Source organism: Odocoileus virginianus, chromosome 11, assembly GCF_023699985.2.
Source record: "Odocoileus virginianus isolate 20LAN1187 ecotype Illinois chromosome 11, Ovbor_1.2, whole genome shotgun sequence".
NCBI lineage: Eukaryota > Metazoa > Chordata > Mammalia > Artiodactyla > Cervidae > Odocoileus > Odocoileus virginianus.
In genome coordinates this window covers 58,771,017-58,793,496 of record NC_069684.1, presented here as the reverse complement: position 1 = coordinate 58,793,496, position 22,480 = coordinate 58,771,017, and the positions used below count along the sequence as shown (strand labels likewise).

Below are 22,480 nucleotides of genomic sequence, written 5' to 3'. Positions count from 1 at the left end.
TTCTTATTTAAAATCTGCTTCATTCTCAAGGTCTCATCTCTTTGACATTTGATACTCTTTTACTTTACTCCAATCACCCAGCTGGAAGGAGATAATGAAGCTTTGTACTATTATTTTATTCAAAATTCTTTTCCCAATGATACATCATCCATAATCACTTCTTAATCAAGAATATAATTTCAGAAAAAGCAAAAGGAATGCCAGCAACTCAGTAGTTTTTTTGGGGGGTGGGGTGTTTGTTTTAATATCTACTAAAATTGATAGCATGCAATTTAAAAAATATGACAAAATGATTATAATCAATAAGGACAATTCTGCATTGAGAATCCACTAAAATTAATGTTGACTATTTAAACTCTAGCAAGTAGTCAAGCATCTTTTCTAGATTCACAGGAGAATTATTCCACTGAGCAACGACAATATTCTTAGGAAGTCAACTACAAAGGAGTGGAACTAGAATATGTGTGTGTGTGTGTGTGTGTGTGTGTGTGTGTGTGTGTGTATTTTATTCACTTGTTTAAAGATAAATAAACACCTCTCAGCTGTCTTTTATAGTTTCAATTGGAGTCTCCAGCCCACCAGAAAGGATGAGCACTTAGTCATTATCTTCAGAGTTCCCTTAGTATCAGAAAGGGAATTTTCAGTCAACTAAATGAGACTGGTCTCATACACATTCACAAGTATTAACAGAATGATAATAAGATACTCCTGAACTATTAAACACATGCATACAAACTTAGACTCACTAAGAGACCAGGGAATAAAAGATCACCAGAAGTGCATGGATTATAGGTATAAATTTGTTAATCACAAAGCAATAAATTAAGAGACATTATGGAATTATGGAAAAGTCATTGGAACTTTCTAGATATCATAATTTTCACATTTGGTTATCCAATTCTACAAGATTTTAGAAAAATACTTCAAAATTATGTGCCTCGTGTTTCTCTCAGGCAATATAAGAATAAATTTTCAGTAATACACCTTGAAAATAAAAGTTTTTAAAAACAATATAATTGTGTTAAGTTTTATAAGGCAAATTTCTATAAAGTACAAGGCACTATTATTACTAGCCAATAAAGTATCTTTCAGATTACATATTATAAAATGATTCAATTCATTCACATTCAGAATCTATCTGTATTTACTTAGAAAATTCTCTTATAGATGCAAACTTCAATATCCATCATTTCAAAGAATAACAAGATACAAATTCTGTTTCCACTTGAAATAAAATTACAATGCTGTTGTATTTTTTGCATTAGCTCTGTAATCCAATTTCTAGTCTTGCTCTTCTACTTATAATCGTTCTTTTACAAAACACTCTGTAATATATATTCTTTTTATGCAGCATTTATTACTTTATAATCTGATTAATAGCATATCATAATGCATAAATTTACACTTGCAAAATTTATGTAGTGTGGAATTTGAGCATCTTAGGATAAGAACTGAAGACTAAATGAGCAGAGGCTTTTGCTGATGACAGCTCTTTAAAATCGAATCCATGTTTTCAAGGAAGAGTTTGTTGTCTATGAAGACTGCATGGCTGCGTCAATATCTTAAAGCATTCTCAACTACTAGGAAGATGGCAATTTAGAAATAAACAGCCCTTCCTCATTTCAGGGGTGTAAGGGGAACGCTAATATATGACATCCTCAGGCATCTTGTCAGTGAAAAATGATTCTGACTTTTTCTCAGAGATGCAAAGCGTCACAAGAAATGTGATTTGCCAAACGCTTCTAGCCACAAACACCTGTGGAAAAGGGCACTGGGACCAGGACTCAGACATGATATCCAGGTTGATCATGAAGCCATGATTTTCCAGTTAGCAAGCACGCCCCAGTCAGGGTCAGAAGAGGAAAGGATTCTCCTCCTGACTTTCTGAGATCTCCCAGCACTCAGATAGACCTTATTGACTGGTCTATTCTCTGGCTGAGGAAAGAACAGCATCAATTTTCCCAATCCCTTCTTTGTTTACTAGTCTCCTTCAAGAGAGAAGATATATAGTGGAACTGATCTGGAAAGGAGAAAACTAAGGTTCTATACTGGTCCTTTAAGGTCCTACTTATGGAACATTGGCTAATCCATTATTTGGCCTCTCTGTTAAGCATTTCACATATTCATTTTTTGGGAAAAAAAAAGTGTACTGAAGTTTAGTTGATTTACAATATTATATAAGCTATAGGCTTACAACAGAGTGATTCACAATTGTTAGAGGCTATACTCCATTTACAGTTATAAGATATTGGCTCTGTTGCCTGTGTGGTACAATATAGCCTTGCAGCTTATTTTATACATAGTAGTTTGGACCCTTCATCTCCTACCACTGTGATATAACTTCTCTCTTCCCTCTTCCTACTCATAACCACTAGCTTGTTCTCTGGATCTGTGTGGCTGCTTTTTGGGGTACATCCATTAGTTTGTTGTATTTTTTTTTAGATTCCATATATAAGTGATACAACATTGTCTTATTTCACTTAACAAATGCCTTCCAAGTCCAATTCATGTTGTCTCATTGACAACATTTCATTCTTTTTAATGGCGGAGTGGTATTTCATTGGGTATATGTAGGTCCATCTAGTCAAAACTATGGTTTTTCCAGTAGTCATGTATGGATGTGAAAGTTGGACTATAAAGAAAGCTGAGCACTAAAGAATTGATGCTTTTGAACTGTGGTGTTGGAGAAGACTCTTAAGAGTCCCTTGGACTGCAAGGAGATCCAACCAGTCCATCCTAAAGGAGATCAGTCCTGGGTGTTCATTGGAAGGACTGATGCTAAAGCTGAGACTCCAATACTTTGATGACCTGATGCAAAGAACTGACTGATGTGAAAAGACCCTGATGCTGGGAAAGATTGAGGGCAGGAGGAGAAGGGGACGACAGGGTATGAGATGGTTGGATGGCATCACCAACTTGATGGACCTGAGTTTGAGCAAGCTCTGGGAGTCGGTGATGGACAGGGAAGCCTGGCGTGCTGCAGTCCATGGGTTTGCAGAGATTCAGACACAACTGAGCGACTGAACTGAACTGATATGTACTACATCTTCTTTATCCATTTATTTGTTGATGGATGCTTAGGTTGCTTTCATATTTTGTCAATTATAAATAATGATGTTATGAACATTGGGGTGCATGCATCTTTTCAAATTAGTGCTTTTGTTTATTTCAGATATGTACTCAGGGGTAGAACTGCTGGCTAGTATCTCATTTATTGAAAAGCATGACAGACCCGATTATACCTATGATGTCTTCCAGTTAGAAAATTCTGGCTGAAAATTTGCAAGTAGTGCTTCTCAAGAGTAAATCATGAAGGAGCATCGGACATACGGGTCCCTCATCCCTCCAGGAACCCAGCCAACTTATCCCTGCAACTCTGAGTCACCTTGTTCTTTGCCATGGCACACAAATATAATGATTTTTCTATGTGTTCTAGGATATAAAGAAAGTCCAGAAAGCATTTCTTTTCAAGAATTTAAGGGAAACACCTTCTTGGTGAATATACACTACCTTACCCAGCTGTCATACCAGTGATTCTCTATAATTTGCACACAACTTGCATCCTACACGTAAAGGGAGTGAGCCATGATTTCCGAACTGCACTTCGCAGCTGCAGTGACAACAAGCATTGTTCCCTAAAGTCCCCCATTAATAAAAGGTAGTTGCTTGGACTGTAATTATGGCATCCTTCCTACCCAAACTTGAAGCTTTTATGGGGCTTATGCAATTAACTACTTAAATGCATCGTAACACTTGCTTCTCTGACAGCAAAGTATTGATTTTTTAATCATTTTCAAGTCTCCTCTAGCACAAATAAATGTACTACAGTTACAGTTAATGCACTGTGTACATGCATTAAATGTTAGTGTGACAGAATTTATTATTTTGTGATATATAGAACTGAAGTCAGGCTTCTCAGAAAGTAGCATCATGGATCCAACATCAGCATGGAAGCTACCATTGTCCTTGATACTCCAAATTCGCTAACTTCGAAAAGCTAGAGATCTCTTACTTAGGCTTAAAATAAAGGAGGGAGTACTGAGTATAAATCTTTCCTAGGTGTCAGTGTAGGAGAAAATTAAAAGTAGTCCAGCAGAGAAGATAACAGTTTATTCTTCCCTAAAGGTGTCACTGTGGGTGTTATGGCAACTTTGTTCACATGAATTTCAGTGCAGATTTCCCTTGCATTTATTTAGGACATTTCAAAATATTTTGCATACAATAGTCTATTTCAATTCCTACACATTTGAGTTGTGCTGTTTTAATGCCTCACTATGGTTAATACATCAGAAAACTGAAACAGTGTTTCACAAAGTGTGATTGCCACGCGCCATTTCTGCTATGCCGAAAAGGTCAACAGAGGTCTCATGAAAGTCACTTATCTAAATACAGACCTAGCAACAGAGGTCATCACACAGCATATCACCAAGCCTTTTCCTTGGCACAGCACACATTCAACATTAAAGTTGGTGAGTAAAAAGCAGTTAATTTTGTTTTGTTAGAAATAATATCATTTTAGTTTTAGCATCTAAGACAGATGCCAGCATTTCACTCTGAACAGATGGTAATTCCATCTAATAGTGCATGTCTGTATTAGTAAGGTCTGTTGTGTATACAAACAGTAATAAACAGTAGGTAAGGATCAAAATAAATTTTAATTGTTGACATTAAATTCTGGCAGCCACAGTTCTAAGGCTGCAATATTCCTTTTTCAAGTCTGTCAGATTTACTAACACTACACAAGCTTTGTCCAAAGCTGCCAAGTCCCAGCTTCCATAGAAAGATATTGCATCCTCCCAGCTCCCGGTCTGCACCAGCGTTGCCTGTTTTCCTACACTGAGATAATCATTTAGGAATAACATGAGATTGGTGCTACCACGGATGCGATGCTCTTCCAGGATTTTTTTAGAATGCTCCCAGAGGACTGAACCTTTAATTAAGAGGTTGATTTTTTAAATGTTGTATCCAATTGTTACACTATGGGTTCCAGTGTTATCACAGTCACCTTCCTACCCTTCTAAGTAAAGGTCTCTCATTCAATTCCATCTCTTCTCATCGCAAATCTGGGCATTCCTGAACTTCTCTGAGACTGACATCATCCCTTTCATTTGGTTTGCTTTGCCAGAATCTGAAGGATTTCCCTAACAATCACAGCTCTCATCGGCTGAACTCTTCTGTAGGTTTTACTGTGGATCAAGCCTGCCAACAAGCACCAATTTGGTTCTCATAACGTCTCCAACTATCTGGTATTACAAGTAGTAGCTGCTATTTATTTTGGGAAGCTGCCATGTCAAAAAAAAAAAAATCATTATAAAAAAAACCCCAGTTTGGCATTCAAGTGACTGTTCAATAACAAACATGCTTTGCAATCAAATTTCTTTTAAAAAAATGGATGTATTTTTTGAATCATGAAAAATATATTGCTTCCACCATATGGGACAACCAACGACTCACCAACCGATTTCAGATGCAGCATATTGAGCTGACCATATGTTACAGTGCTGTTGAATGGCTGAGTGATTCATGCCCGTCACATTCTAGTATATCAATTAAAGCTCCTTGAAGTCTGCATGATTTGTGTCTCTGTTATTAAACCCTGCTAATTCATCCCACTTACACATCTGTTATAAATCTCTAGGAGTGCTGCATGATTCATGGCAATCTGTGAGCATGCTGCAGCAAATTCTTCTCCTTGTAATTAACAGTAAATTGTTTTACTGCCATGCAATGAATTTTTCAGTTATATTGCAAATGAACTCCTAAATGTGCGGTTCTTTCCTAAGAACTGACTTATATCATTAGGCAATTAAAAAGTATTGCTTTGAACCAAAAGCTTTTAATCAAGAGAAATACAACTTCACCACTGCTTGAGAGCCATGGAAATTTGACATGGTGGTTAGAAGTGCAAAATAATTTCTGTTGTTGAAAGAGCAAAACAAACAAACAAAACCAGCCCTTCCTCGTACTCTCAGGATTTCCCTGATGCTAAGACGTGAGAACGGCTGCCTAAAAACAGTGGGTGAGACAAGTTTGCATAGATACTGTTTATCTTAGAAGTGACTTAAGTCAGCTGTCATTACCAAATTTCTCAGATTGCCTTACACTTCTCTAATTGTAAAACAGAGCCTTTATTCTTGAAATAAATAATTGGATAATTAGCCAAGTTGAATCAGCAGAGGATTTCACTGCTGTTCAAGTGTTCTTGTCAAAGGTGAAGCAAATTCATTTCAGCTCGCCTCCGCAGCTCTTCGAAGAGGCTTTGATTTTTTTTTCCCCCACTTTCTTGGCAGCAGCCTGAGATTCATGAGTCCATACATCAAGTTGGTAGTTGAACAACAAATGGAATTAAATTCAAAGAAGGGAAACTAATTGAAGGACAGCAACAAAAGTGTTTGGTAATGTGCTTTTTAATATGGCGTGCCACATTTGCATGATAATTTTTCCTTTTTAGCATGGAGCAGAAAGTGACTAGCTTAATGAGGGATTATTCAAGACAGGAACGAACAAAATGCATTCATAACTAAGAACAAAGATTGTATTATGAAACAAAAACAGGCAACCTCAGAGAAGTAACTGGATGATTGGTTTATGCATTATGAATAAAAAGATAGAAAAATATTTATATTAGTATTCACTAATGACTATATATACAAGATTGTTGTAATTAAAATTATAAATTAACATATTAAGAGTGCTTGTTTAATCACTCTGGGTCCTATTCACAATGAAAAGACTTATGTACCTGCATACAAAACAATGTGTGTTTTCAACCCAGCAGCAAACAACCCATACATTCTACTTTGGATGGATTCAGACAGGAAACTTAATGCACCACTAATTACTTGCTTAATGGGAAATGGGCACTTCTAAGCTTGTAGTGTAGAGGTCAATTTATGATGGGTAAAGGAAATAGGACATCGTTCCTCCAGGAATGGATCTCCAAAAGGAATTTCTCTGAAGGAAGGTTTAATTTGTACTTAATTCACAAAGGATGGAAATGTACAAAGTTATTAGATTAAAAGGGTAATCTTAAAGAAAAGGATTAGAAGCTTCTAAGGGCCCAGTCTGTCAGATCATGACCCATATAAACCCAGAAGCAACTCCAAAGCCGCCCATCACACTTTCTCGAAGATTTTGCAATAGAGTTGCAGCTGCTCCTGGGAGAGTACCTCTCTCAAATCAGTTCTGGCACTGTTCATGGGCACCAAAACTAAAGGAGCAGTGATAAACATTTTGGATGAAACGTGCCAATTCTAATGATACGTCTAATCGAAAAAATACTTGAAAGAGAGCAAATTACAATTCTCAAGCTTTTTAATGAAACAGACATATCTAACAAGTATCTTTTTTATTTCTGTGACTGAGGTTTAAGGAAAAAACATATTTTCATGATTCAGTGCTTCAGAAAAGCTGAATACTACTTCCAATTTACGGTGCTCTTTTTCAAAGTTTTTAAATGGTTGTTCTGATCCTTGGCAACTCACTCACATGAACTACATTTAGACTTAAGAGTTAAATTTCCCACAAATCTATTGGAATTATGTACCCTCCAAACCATAATTTTATTACTAGAAGAGACAAAGCAAGAAGAGTCAAAGTGCTGCGAGTCAACTTTTATTCCTTTCCTGCAACAAATCTGTTGACCATTCAAAAGCACTGACCTTCTCATTGTTTATTTCTATGACTTAAAATCTATCAGTTACACAGACATTTAATCCTAGGAAAATTAAAAAAAAAATACCCTATTTATCTACTGAAAACAAAGGAAGCAAGAAGGATATTGGATCTGTAATTTCTGGGGTTTTCCTTATATTCTATTACAAACAAGTCCATTTTCCCTGGCCTAAACACTTCTGAAAACAATGCATTTTACCACAAATCAAGTGGCAAGCAAAAATTATTTTCCATACTTTTGTCATGTAAGTGACTTCATTCCCTGTCTGGCAGATGAAAAGTCATAGAGTTCTGACAAGATAAATTAAATAAAGAGACTAGGAAATAAAAATTTTCCCAGAAAAATACTAATTTTTCTCTCAGAAAAGAAAGGATCTCACATGTGAACAAAACTTTTATGGAAACTGAGTAGAAGGAACATTTTGGCAAAGAACAAAAAGCTACACATTTAAAACTTACCATCTTTTGCAACTGTTTACTTTTTTTACTTCCCAGCTTTTGCTCTGACTATGCTAATCAGAGTGCTGCCCAGGGGATCATCAATGACCCTACATTCCTTGTATCTTGCATTTCTTTCCCTTTCCCTACCTCTGTGACTCTACTGACATTCTCCTTCTAGAATTCTCTCTGCCCTTGACTTTTTGAATAGTGATGTTTCTAGATTCTATACCTAACTCTGACCATGTCTCTGTTTCTTTAATTTTTCCTTTTCTCTTTCTCCCAGAATGTGAGCATTCACTGAGGTGTAAACTTTTCTTTTGTATTTTCTCTGCCTTCACTAATATAGTACTATCCATAGTTTTACCTCCTTTTATATGCAGACAATTATAAAACTTACATCCTTCTTAAGCTCCAGATTTGCATTTTCTGCTGTTGGCTGGTTATAATTGTTATGGATATGTTTTGATCAAATAATTAAACTGAAACTCATGGCTTTATTTCTCCCATATGGTCTTTCTTCAGTTTTTTTTGCATTACATTCAGTGGCATCACCAAGGTCTAGGATATTTACTATCATCTTCAGTTCCTCCCTCTTCTTAACCTGTGGATTTCTTTTCCTTGAAGCATTCCATTTCATGCTTCTAATATTTCTTTCTATTTATCTAATTTACTTTCTCATGACTTTTTTAGAATGTCCTGTTTTAGCCACTAAGTCATATCCGACTCTTTTTGACCCCATGGACGGTAGCTTGCCAGGCTCCTCTGTCCGTGGGATTTCCCAGGCAAGAATACTGGAGTGGGTTGCCATTTCCTTCTCCAGGGGATCTTCCCAGACCAGAGATTGAACCAAATCTCCTGCACTGGCAGGAATATTCTTTACTGCTGAGCCCCCAGGGGAGCCTCCTTGGAATGCCTACCAGACTCTATTTCCACATTCTCTTCTAATCTATACTATACTCTACTCTACTGACAGAGAAATCATCATAATCCCCAGCTTTCATCATGTCAGTATGGAACAGCATCTGAAACAGCAACAAGTACATGATATAAACTCAAAAAATATCTACAAACATCCTTACCAATTATTTATAGTCCACCTCAAATGCCATTTAACCTGACATGATTTCCCAATCTGCTAAATCAGTCACCTATCTCATATTCTCTGTTCCAATAGCTTTCTTTTATCCTTTCCCCCAAGGTGTTAATCCTACCTGTTATATGTCAACATCTTAATACAGACAACATTAAGGCATGAATGGTTTCTATTAGAACTCACCCCACTTTCTAATGCCTGAAATTAGAACCTTAATAGAAACTTACTCAATCGAGCATTCACAACAAAACAGCAATGGTATGGTATGGCACCTTATTAATTTTATATTGTGAACAACAAATTTGAAATGTGCAGTTTTTGATCAAAATCTAGAAATACATGTCATAATTCAGGACAACATGCTCTTCACAGAGATGAAAACTGATGCTTTTCAATGTTAATCCCCTACAGCTTACTTTTGTCATTCAAGCCTCAATTTTAGGACTCTCCATTGTTACATTTATGTTAAAATGTTATGGAAACAAGGTTGCAAAGTAAAACTTCATGACTTTGATAACAGAAATTCTATAACACACTGTGACTAATAAAAAGATTATGTAATAGTTATAACAAAAATCTTGATAGAAATAATTTGTTTTGACTTTGTGCTAGACACTGCCTTAAATATTTAACATGTATTCACTCTTTTCCTCAGGAGAACACTAAAATACAGGGTATCCTTATTTGTAATTTGGAAGACAAAGGCACAGAGATTATGCAGTTTACTCAAGGTCATAAAGGTAGTAGATGGCAGAGCCCAAATTCAAGTCATGGCATTCTGGCTTATCATTTTTCCCTTAGATGAGTGAGTAAACTCTTATTTGAAAAAGTCAATGAACTTGTGCATCTCGTGGCTTTCAGAGAATACGAGAAGTTTCCAAGTTCTGTTCTCACAGATAAAAGAGGCAGAGAGAGAATGCTGAGAGAGCTTAGATGAGTTCTACTCCATTCATCTTCCAGTAGAGAGAGTGGCCTCAAGCATCCTCACCAGAGACTAAAACAAGAGCAGTGGGAGGGAGTGAGTTCCACGTCACAGGAACTCTTGCTGAAACCACTGAGGACGATATTCACACAGATGTAATCACTGGTGCTTTAAGCAGGAAGGATGCCATTCTACACACATCTTCCCTGCTTTTTGCTTTCTATCTCCAGGTTCCGTCTAGTCTCTAGGGACCAGCATGTCCCCATTCAGTTCTTTCAGGTTGTGTCTATGAAAAGACAAGAGTAGATCTCATCTAGAGGAAAGAGCCTGTCCTAACAGTGTCACAAACTGGAGCATGTAAAGTGCAGATGGGAGGTAGTTTGGTACACAGCCTGAAGGAAAGAAGACTTGGGTGGGGGTATTATTATTGAAGATGTTATTGGAAGTGATGTCATGAGGAATATGAATTAGAGTGAGGGCAGCCCCCAAGGGATTGGAAGGAGAATGTTCAATAGAAACCAGAAGGAAATATTTTGGTCATTATCAGTCTGAAAATTGCCTTTTCAAAGAGGTCACTACACATGGTCTGATTTGCTGGAGAAGTGGTAGTTTCTCTACCCCCAAAGGATCAAACACATGGCAGACAAACACTTGGAAGGAATGTTGCCAGAGATGTATTAATATTGGTGAGATGGTCACTCCAGATGACTTTTAAATGTTTTAAAGCCCTAAAAAGCTGTGATTTCAGTTCTGCTTAAGCACATGATCGGGGTCCCTTTATCTTCCACTAGGCCTCGGGCCAATCTTCAGCTCACGTGGCTTCTGTTTTCACTTTCTTTGGCCCTCAGGACTGATTACTCCTTTAATTTTTGTTCTCATTACCCAGTTATATCATTTTTCCTAAAGGAGACAGATACTATTATCCACACTCTGTAGCTCTCTAATAACATAATATATAAAAATAAATAAATGTACAGTCTTACAGGAAAATGGTGTTTTGTTCAAGCTAGGTACTCCATATATATTTGTACATGTAGGTTAAATATGTGAAAAACACAGAGTTCACTCATGCAGATAATAAAACATAATTTCTTGAAACTTTGGAGACTTCCTTGCTGACAGAAAATTTGAAGAAAAATTACTTGCTATATTTGATATTTATTGTATATTAATATAAAATAATTTGGGCCAAACAAGTTTCCCAGAACTAAAACAAAATATAACAAAAATAATGGAACTTTATATGGAAACAGTAAGAAAGAAGGCCTGAGGAATATTTTCATACCTAAATATGTTTGCTAGAAATCTCATAACCTCTTCACATCTGGACATTTCCTTAAAGAGTGCCAGGAAACTAAGCCTTGTTGGATGCTGACAGAAAAACTGATTTGAAAAAAATCTTAACTTGTAAGTAATTGGGTTATATAGGTGTTAATAATACATGTAATCAAGTTTGTATGAACTTAATTTATTCTAAGTGAAGCAAACAAAAAATTATACAAGCCATCTCCTACTAAGATTATACTTGATAATAAGTTTTTTATTTCAATTTTATGCACCTAGGAATTTTATATTTATAATAAACAGATAATAAGAACACTACTGCCTATCCAATAAAGGCAAAATATGACACCAGGGCAGCCTACTAATTTCTGGATGTCTGCTGTTAGCTCCATGCGGCAGGAGTGGGTAAACCCAATCCCACACGAAGAGTTAAGATGGAGAGGAGAAGCATTCCGAATCCTCACAAGAAGCCTCCTGAATACTTCTAACGATTGTTGGGACACCTTTAGGACTTAAGGTGGTGGCTGAGTCCTAGAATCACTCTGCATCTAATTATATTTATTATGACACAGAAACTCAGGAATCCTCCAGGCTCTTAAATTTATTTTTCTGTTCAACTATGTCAAGGTCAATAGCAACTGGAGTTTATGAGGGAGCAAGAGAAAGCTGAAAAGACAAATATTAAGACCAAACTAGAGACGCTATTGAGCTTTGTAGGTGTTTTCTTTATAAACACACGATATCTTTTACACGTCCACTAAAACTTGCTTACCTGATGCTAAAGTCTGTCCTGCTTCTGGAGCACTGGTCACACAGCCAACTGAATTGCAGAGAGAAATAGTAAAGTTGTATATCCTATAAGGTTTTAGTCCTTTTACAATATAAGATAGTTCTTGGGATTTAGCAGTGTACAATGCCTGCAAGGTAAGGAAAAACAAACAAAAAAGAAAAGTCAGGTAATAGATTTCTATTGTGAAAAATATAAGCTAGAGAAGCAAATTTCCAGAAATTCCAACAGAGGGAATTACTGCCAACCACAATTAAGAAAAGGAATTTCTTTTTGAAGGGACTCAACAAGCTAGGATTTAATTGATAATTGTACAATCACACTGTTTTATGAGGTAATAATCCAGTTCCTGAGTGGATAAATGAGGAAACCGAGTTATTGCCTCATAAAGCAGCGTGGTGGTGTGGCTCTTGTCACCGACAGTAGAGATAAAGAATGGTGACACTCTCATTGTTATTGTGAAAAAGTCCAAATAAAACCACAGGGCTTGGCCAAGATGAACCCAGTGCAGTAATGTCCACATGCTAGCTGATGGAGCTGGTACAGAAAAATGTCATCATGTCGTTAAATCAATCCCATCATTTGCTCATAAAAAAAAGAAAGAAAGAAACCCTCAGGAAGGAAGAGGAGAAAAAAGGAAAGATTACTGAGCATCCACATGAAGTCAATTCTCGATTGCCTTTCTTGTAAACTAAGTGTAAGCATATTGATCAAACGGTTACTTTTTTGGGAAAATATTGTCTTTATCACACAATTTCAAGTGAAAATACCAGATATGAGCAAAGGAGACTCTATGGCCCATAAACAAATAATTAAACAATCATCACCAAGGGCTAGTCTGTCAATATAACTAAAACTGATCAAAAGCAACCATGTAAATTTGCTTAGTCTATAGATACAAAGGCCCCTGGTGATTATATTCAGAAAAAAGTCATTAACCAACAGTCTGACAGCACACATGAGCACAAACTATTTTTCCAAGAGATACTGACAACAGTATATCAAATAATCTTCCATACATATAAATACTACATATAACTAAATATTAGTTACATATGAAGTCAATTTCCAGATTTTGTTTTCCCTTTAGGAGTACAATAAAATTCATTTGGATTATATGCCTGAGTATTGACTTTAAATTTTCATAAGCTGAGTAGTTCTCAAAAGCAGTGTGATTAGAATATAAATTACATTGTTAACATAACATTTTTCAGAAATAAAAGTGATTTAAAATTTCTAAAAATCTAGAAAATGTAAAAACATTAATACCACTTCCTTCAATACATTTATAAATCAGAAAAACAGCAAACACTGCTTCACTAATCCTTTTTCTAGTTTCAAAATGGCACTTAGGTTTCGAAGATATAAATTTTTTTGTTTTGTGCAATGTGATTTAAAGTCCCCCCCCAAAAAAAAAACTTGGAAATGATTAAAACTTACTTAATATTGCTATAAAATTTATCCTATTTAGAACAATTCTGATAGAATTTAATGTAGATTTTCTAGAAAATGCAATTGTTCTTAAAATAAAATACATTAAAGTATTTAATTTTAAGTTGTATCTTTTTAAACAAAGTATTCTCTGTTGCAAGAACACATAATGAAATGTAATAAAGAGAAAATGTGGATTAATATTAATTTTGATTAAATTTTACTTCTCTACATATTGTTAATAGAAATTACGTGATTTTTCAAAGACATTTATCCTAGAGCTTGGGGCATGTAAAATTATCACTCAGATAAACTGTGTCTTTACCATGTATACATAATCATCTTAACAAGTGTTAAAGGATATATTTAATTGAAAACTTTTGGGGGGGATTAATTTTTAAGGAGTGTGAAGAACTTTGTCAAAGCTTAAAATCCTACAATGATAACATCACCGCTTCTATAAATGTCTTCTGCCACATTCTTAGGGAAAGATCCTTTAACCATTATTTTTTACAGTAGGCTTTTCCCAGAAAATTTGGCTATTTATTTATCAAGATTATAATGACACACATTTGGGTCAGTGTAGATATAAATTTAATTGTTGAGAATGTAAAAAAAAAAATATTTGACTTTGCCACTTGTGATTTAATTTTCTTGAATATATGAAGGAATGCTTGCAGGAGCGGGTACAAGAAAGAAAATAAAGTGACATATCTATATCCTGATTTTAATTCTGCCACACACACAAGAAAGACTTTAAACAAATAAAGGGGACTTCCGTGGGGCTCAGTGGTTGGAATCCATCTGCCAATGCAAGAGATATGGGTTCGATCCCTGGACCCAGAAGATCCCACACGCTGCGGAGCCGCTAAGCCCATGCACCACAACGACTAAAGCTTCTGCTCCAGAGCCCGGGGACTGCAACTACGGAGCCAGTGTGTGCACTACTGAAGCCCACGTTCTGCAACAAGAAGAGCCACTGCAACTAGTTTTTTAAGCTCCACATGAACTATAGATGAGCAGAAACTGCTTTTGCATTTAACAAATTTGTGAAATCTCGAGCACAGAGATGTGAGATATGCCTAGTAATTGGTAAAAATGGAATCAAAACAAGTTGATTTCTGGGACATGTTTTATAAACTATGCTTTTTTTTTTAATTTTACTTTCTTGGAATAGAATATTATACTATGAGTAATAGCCAGAAGGAATAATATGCTGTGTCCAGACCCCATGACCACAATTCTGATGAGCCAGACATCCTGGAATTTGAAGTCAAGTGGGCCTTAGGAAGCATCACGACAAAGCTAGGGGAGGGGATGGAATTTCAGTTGAGCTATTTCAAATCCTAAAAGATGATGCTGTGGAAGTGCTGTACTCAATATGCCAGCAAATTTGGAAAAACTTAACAGTGGCCAGAGGACTGGAAAAGGTCAGTTTTTATTCAATCCCAAAGAAAGGCAATGCCAAAGAATGCTCAAACTACTGCACAATTGCACTCATCTCACATGCTAGCAAAGTAATGCTCAAAATTCTCGAAGTCAGGCTTCAGCAGTACATGAATCGTGAACTTCCAGACGTTCAAGCTGGATTTAGAAAAGGCAGAAGAACCAGAGATCAAATTGCCAACACCCTTTAGATCATTGAAAAAGCAAGATAATTCCAGAAAAACATCTATTTCTGCTTTATTGATTATGCCAAAGCCTTTGACTGTGCAGATAACAACAAACTGTGGAAAATTCTTCAAGAGATGGGAATACCAGACCACCTGACCTGCCTCCTGAGAAATCTGGATGCAGGTCAAGAAGTAACAGAACTGGACATGGAACAACAGACTTGTTCCAAATTGGGAAAGGAGTACATGAGTACATCAAGGCTGTATATTGTCACCCGGCTCATTTAACTTATATGCAGAGTACATCATGAGAAACACTGGACTGCATGAAGCACAAGCTGGATCAAGATTGGGGGGATAAATATCAATAACCTCAGATATGCAGGTGATACCACACTTATGTCAGAAAGTGAAGATGAACTAACGAGCTTCTTGAAGATAGAGAAACAGGAGAGTGAAAGAGTTGGCTTAAAACTCAACATTCAGAAAACTAAGATCATGGCATCTAGTCTCATCACTTCATGGCAAATAGATGGGGAAACAGTGACAGACTATTTTTTTGGGCTCCAAAATCACTGCAGATGGTGATTGCAGCCATGAAATTAAAAGACGCTTGCTCCTTGGAAGAAAAGTTATGACCAACCTAGACAGCATATTAAAAGCAAAGACATTACTTTGCCAACAAAGGTCCATCTAGTCAAAGCAACGGTTTTTCCAGTAGTCATGTATGGATGTGAGAGTTTGACTCTAAAGAAAGTTGAGGGCTGAAGAATTGATGCTTTTGAATTGTGGTGTTGAAGAAGACTCTTGAAAGTCCCTTGGACTGCAAGGAGATCCAACCAGTTCATCCTAAAGGAAATCGGTCCTGAATATTCATTGGCAGAACGGATGCTGAAGCTGAAATTCCAATACTTTGGCCACCTGATGCAAAGAACTGACTGATTTGAAAAGACCCTGATGCTGGGAAAGATTGAGGGCAGGAGGAGAAGGGGACAACAGAGGATGAGATGTTTGGATGGCATCACTGACTCAATGGACATGAGTTTGAGTCAATTCCGGGAACTGGTGTTGGACAGGGAGGCCTGATGTGCTGCAGCCCATGGGGTTGCAACGAGTCACACATGACTGAGAGACTGAACTGACCCTTGTGCTGATAAAAAGGACACTGGCCACACCATATCATGGAGAGTAACAAGAGCTTCTCATCTTCCAGGATTGTTATACATATCATGATTTAGTATATGTACAAAGTAAAGCCTCAGTAACTGTTACCTATGATCATTATTCTCATTACTGCTGACTGGAGATGACCCACTAGTAAGCAGTATGTCACGACATATCCTAAACCATGAAATGTTCATAATCTTTGCTATAAGCTGTAAATAAACTGCATCCCTCAGAAAGTTTTCTTAGGAATTTGAAATATACAAATGTACATATAAAATGTTCTTATCACTGTTATTTGCATTTCCAAAAGAATTCATACAATATACATATCAATTGATTGTGCATTGGTTGAATCATTATTGTATACGTAAACAATACAATAGTACACAGCTACTGAATGTCAACCTCTTGAAAGATACTTGAGGATATATGCTAAGTAGAAAAAGCGGACTTTATGAAACAAAATTATACCCAGATTATTTCCATTTATACTAGAAAAAAATAAGTGATATATTTAGACCCTTGTATACATAATATGTTAAGAAAAAATTCCCCACTTAAGGATTGTATAGGTGAAAATTCTGCCAGAATTCTGCAATGCAGAAACTCTAAAAACAAAGACATAATCCAATTCTAGAAGGACATGAATTGGAAGTAACAGTACCTGTGGAACCACCACTGGCTGAGACCACTGAGGTGACTGTTCAGAAATCATACTGATGTTGTACCCCACAACTTTTCCTCTTGCTGCACTGTCCGGTGGCATCTTCCAGGATACATTGAGCGAGTAAGGAGACAGTGCGGAGACTGAAGGCGGCATCACAAATACAGGCGCTGTTAACGACAACAGTAGTAACAGCCAAAACAGTGAATGTCACATTAACAGGTTTTCAAGCTGAAATCACAAGTCTATCCTATTAAGAATTTCAGAAACATCACATTCCTTACATAATACTCTAATTTTAAAAATCAAAGAATATGCTGGTATGTATATAAAAAACTACTCACTTAAAAAATACATCTTCAAGCATGTCCTCTACCTCACATTACTAACAAAGATATTTTCCATTTACAAAATAAAAATAGGAATTGACCTGTGTTCACAAAGAAAACTAGTAGGTAATGGGGGAGGAAATCATAAGTTGTATGAAGTCTTTAAAAGGAAAAACCACAAAACAGAATATGTCTCAGTCCACAAACTTCAGAACAATGCCTAGTGACATATTGGATTTCTTATATACATAAGTATTTCACTGAACTTCTTGGAGAATATTACTCTTTAGAAAGAGGAAAATTGAAAATGTTCTAAATAACCCCAAAGAAATTTGAAAAGTTTTCAATAAATCTTGATAGAAATGTTCAGGGATGTACATACATACATTCTCTACCTACCATCCTTGAGATCTTAATATAGATTTTAAATGTGCTAACCAAAGGTGTATTATCAAAGGACCTCATCACACTTTCATTAGCCAGTGACCCATATGATTATGAGGGTCCAGTATTGCTATTTCATCCATTACTTTTCTTTTCTGACCTTGATTTTCCCCTTCCAGAATGCCATGGCTCATCACTTGTGCTATCATGGCACTATTATTTGGCCAAGATGGCTGGAAGTCACTTAAGAGATGCTCAAGCACAATGGACATTTTATTTATGAAATGATTCCCTTGGGCATCAAACCTGAAGTTCCCCTTACCCTTCCCAATCCTAACATATCCCATTTAAATCAGCGCTTGGGTCTCTTTGGATATCTATAGCTTCAAAGCATAGCAAAAGTGTATTTTTTTTGTTAAGGGCTCATGAAACTTGAAGTGTATAATATAAAGAATGAGGTGGAGGATTAAAAATATCTCACTTGCTTGAGTAATGATAGCTTAGAAAAATTAAAACTTTTCACCATCCTTCCTTACCATACTGCTTATAAACTCACTTGTGAATTATAAATTTTGATGTCTGGGATTATATTTTCAGGTCCAATTTAGTACCTGAACTATTTGTTTTAGAAAAAGAAAGAAAAACAAAAACATATTTATGAAACTGGCAACAGTTATCTTTTTCATTGAACATAAATTATACCAAATTTGGATCAAGATGGGACATATGGCCAACCCACTTCAGGACTGGAAACCAATTGCTATTTTTGATAAATGTTCCCAAAAGACTATGACGATAGTTTGGTCATTTTTCTCCCTTGAGGTAATAGCTAAAACATTAAATGTTCCCTAAAACTTAACGGCAAGAACTTTATGACTTTAAATTATATATGCCACCAATCCATGTATTCAATATTTCCTTGGCTTATGCAAGTTCATTAACTCTTCCTTTTCCAATGTAGTTAGTACTGATGACTTAAATTTGAGGAAATAGTTTCATTCAGGTGTTTTCAGAGTAGAGTTCACAGCCCTGATCTTCACCTGATTCTCCCGTTCTCCCTGTGGTCCAGGCAGAAGACACGCTCCCGGCCATGTTCGCAGCTAAGACTCTAAACTTGTACTTGGTATATGGCTCCAAGCCAGTGACAGTTGTGCTTGTTTCTGGAGGTTCGAGAGCATTTTCATTAGCTGATTCTGCAAGTGGGTGAGGGCTGAGCCAGCCACTGCTCTGAAAAACTTGACTTTCGGCTGACCTTGTTTCTCCACTAGACTTCAGTCTTTTCATATACAGTTCATATCTTATAATTATGCCTAGAAAAGTGAAACAGTGAACAAAGATGACGTATTAGACCAATGGCCTATTTTATTGATGGTGTGAGGTTAAATTATTCGTTGAGTCTTTGCTTTCATTGTTCTGACTCAATTACCTGTCCATTTCCTTGGTAATATAGATGATAGGTACTTCTAAAAAAACAAAAACTCATAGCTACATGAAAGTATGAAATATTACTAAACAGCATATTCATGGAAAATGAAAGACAAATGGAAAATGCACAAACACAAAATAATTATAACTTATGATAGGTAAATTCAATATTTTTCAGAATGATTATAATTTCTACTAAGAATGGCTATTTGTTTTTGGAAATTTGATCAATGCGTATATTTTCAAATTTGGGGATTTAAATTTTATTATCTGCTTAATATAAGTCTTATTTACACAAATATTAGAATATTATAGTTTATTTATACCTACTTTAATCAAGTGTCTTAAAAATTCCAAGAAAAAAGCTTTTGCCATATATGTACATGATATTAAATTATTAAAAATCTATGAATGTATACTGGCCTGTATAACCAAAGGTTCAATTATATGAGCACAAAAATTAACTTAATGGAGTTGGCTAGCCTATATACATATTTTTTGTATTATTTCATATCTTTTTCTTGCTTAAAAGAAAATTTACTACTTACGGGTGCCCTAACTTGTGACACAGTCAAATATAATGCATTTCCTAAGTGAGTTTCTAATTAGAAACATCATTTGTGTTATGGCAGATGTCATTAAGAGCAAAGATAATATTAGCCTTTTAGGGGACAATTTAAATGAGTGGAATTTGTTATTAGATTAAGGAAATACATTTATTTTACTAACCAGGACAAATAGTATCTTATATCTTCAGAAACTGTTTCCCAATTACAACATCCTGCAAGTTATAAAAACAAAAACAGTTGCTGGAATCTTACTGAAAATTCCAAATATCCAGATTCGCCTCCTTCTACCCAAAAATGGGAAATCTAGGCCTTGGATTCCTACCATTTGGTTCCATTGGTGGAGCCCATTCTACGAGAAGCTCTGTGGAGCTGATCTTCCGCACCTTGGGTGGACCCAGCCTCTTGGGAGCTGCTTGGGCTGTGGTCACTGTCAAAGGGGTGCTGTGTAAGCAGCCCCCGCTAGTACACGCCTGCAGATCAAAACGGTACTCGGTGAATGGAAGCAGATTCCAGATGGTGGCGGTGGTCTCGGGGCCTTCATAGCGAGAGCAGGGCTGGACAGCATGTAGAGGAGCACAGGACAAAACATATTTCTCAACAGGCCCAGAACGATCGGAAGGTGAAGCCCAGGTAAGTGTCACAGAGTCTGAGCTAACGGGACTAACATAACTGAAATTCAGACTTCCTACTGGGGCCCCTGGTTTTGTCCTGTAGGTGACAGCCGCGCTTCGTGTTGAACCATGCACGCTGCTGCTCACGATGTAATAGGAATACGAGGTATATGGCACCAGGGCAGTGTCTAAGAAGTATTGAATACCTGAAATTAAAAGAACAAGAGAAGAAAAAGAAGATTTATATTCCACAAACAGGTAGGGAATCATTTCCAATTGTTTTTCTATTATGTAACGTAACTATCAATACATAACCACAACAATCTACTCTTTTGAATAAGAATATGGTTCATATTTTTTAAAACTGAGATAAAGCAAACACTGGTTATTTTTACTGTGTAGTATAATATAAGAGAAGTGCCTTTTGTAATGATGCATTCTTAGAAGCTTAAACTCTTGTTTTGTTCTTTACATGACACAGTATCCTTTTTATAGCATCCTTGCAGTTCTCTGAAACAGAAATAACTATATTTCTTATTGGAGTAGGAAATGGCAACCCACTCTGGTATTCTTGCCTGGGAAATCCCATGAAGAGAGTAGCCAGTGGGCTACAGTCAATGGGGTCACAAAGAGCTGGACACGACTCAGCACGCATGCACACAAGTTTATATATATTTAATCAGACTGTTAGTTAGATACTGATACAGGAGATCAAGAGCTAGCAAACTACTGTGACAGCCATGTCTGTCCCTACCCAACATCTTGACTAGGACCTTTCCTGAATTTGTAACCCATGGAAACTAAAATTATAGATGACTATTGTTGCTTTAATCTGCTATTTTGTAGAGACACTTTTTATTTTATCAACAATGAAGAATTCACACATGAAAGATTTGAAGAGAGAAGGAGGTAGAAAAAGGAGGTACTAATAAAAGAAAAAAAAAATTATAGGGAGTGGACACGATCAAACACATGCCTGGAACTTTCCATCCCCTAAGGGACAGACAGTGTACAGCAGGATTCTGAGGCACACAAATGTCTAATCCCTCCTGCTCAGGTGTGGGGGGAGGGGAGGAAAGGTTCATCATACAGAGGTCACCCATATTACAGGGAGGATGTGGCACTATTTGAGTGATAAAAGAAAAATAGTTCACTGTGTAAAGTGTCATTTTGCTTTGTTTCCTGAGTGATGAGGATGTTGGGTTGAGATCCAGTGAGTGTGCAATTTGACCTTCTATGACTGGGACAAGGTGACACTCCAAGGATCAAAGGTTGGATGGAGAATGTGGGAAACCAATCCCAGTGAGCTCTCAGCAATAGCTGGAGAAGACAGGAGGATGAGATAGCAAGGTACTCACGAGGACCCAAGCAAGATAAGGATGAAGGCATGCTCCCTAGCTTCATGCATCAGATGTCACTAGAGTTACATGAGCATCACCCCTTAAATGACCCAGCATCCTCTGATGTCTCTGCAAATGCAAAGGACCAGAGGGAAGCTGTCCCTCTCCCCAGCACCATCATGATGTTTGGGGAAAGGGAATAATTGAAGACTGAATAAGAATGACTTCTACAGACTGAATATAGTATATTGCCCAAGTTCAGATAGTAGGAACAGAATACACAAGGTGATGCTTTAAGAAGGGGAGCCTTTGAAAAATGATGAGGTCATGAGGGTGGAGTCCACAAATGGGATTAGTTATGAAAAAAAAATCTGGAAAAATTCCTTGTTCCTTTCACCAAGTCAAGACACACGAAGGAGCTGGCAGACTGCAAACCAGCGAGCCCTCATTACAACCCAACCATGCTGACACACTGACCTTGAATTCCAGCCTCCAGAATACTGGGAAATAAACTTCTGTGGTTTAGAAGCCACTCTGTCTGTGGTGGAAAATTGGATTAAAGATTTACTGAGCATGGCCCCACCCATCTGAACAAGACCCAGGTTCCCCCTCAGTCAGTCTCTGCCATCAGGAAGCTTCCATAGCCTCTTATCCTTCTCCATCAGAGGGCAGAGAGACTGAAAACCACAATCACAGAAAACTAACCAATCTGATCACACAGACCACAGCCTTGTCTAACTCAATGA

The 22,480-nt window shown here is 36.8% G+C and overlaps 1 protein-coding gene across 2 annotated transcripts in view; it reads right to left on the bottom strand.

Moving 5' to 3' along the window:
• USH2A (usherin) overlaps positions 1-22,480 on the bottom strand; it is a 903,825-nt gene that overhangs the window by 649,012 nt on the left and 232,333 nt on the right. For both annotated transcript variants that reach the window (XM_070474523.1, XM_070474522.1), the window contains exons 16-19: positions 20,106-20,600; positions 18,830-19,099; positions 17,077-17,246; positions 12,187-12,331 (exon numbers count right to left, since the gene is read on the bottom strand). In XM_070474523.1, the coding sequence (XP_070330624.1) occupies positions 12,187-12,331; positions 17,077-17,246; positions 18,830-19,099; positions 20,106-20,600 (1,080 nt within the window). The remainder of the gene's footprint in view (positions 1-12,186; positions 12,332-17,076; positions 17,247-18,829; positions 19,100-20,105; positions 20,601-22,480) is intronic.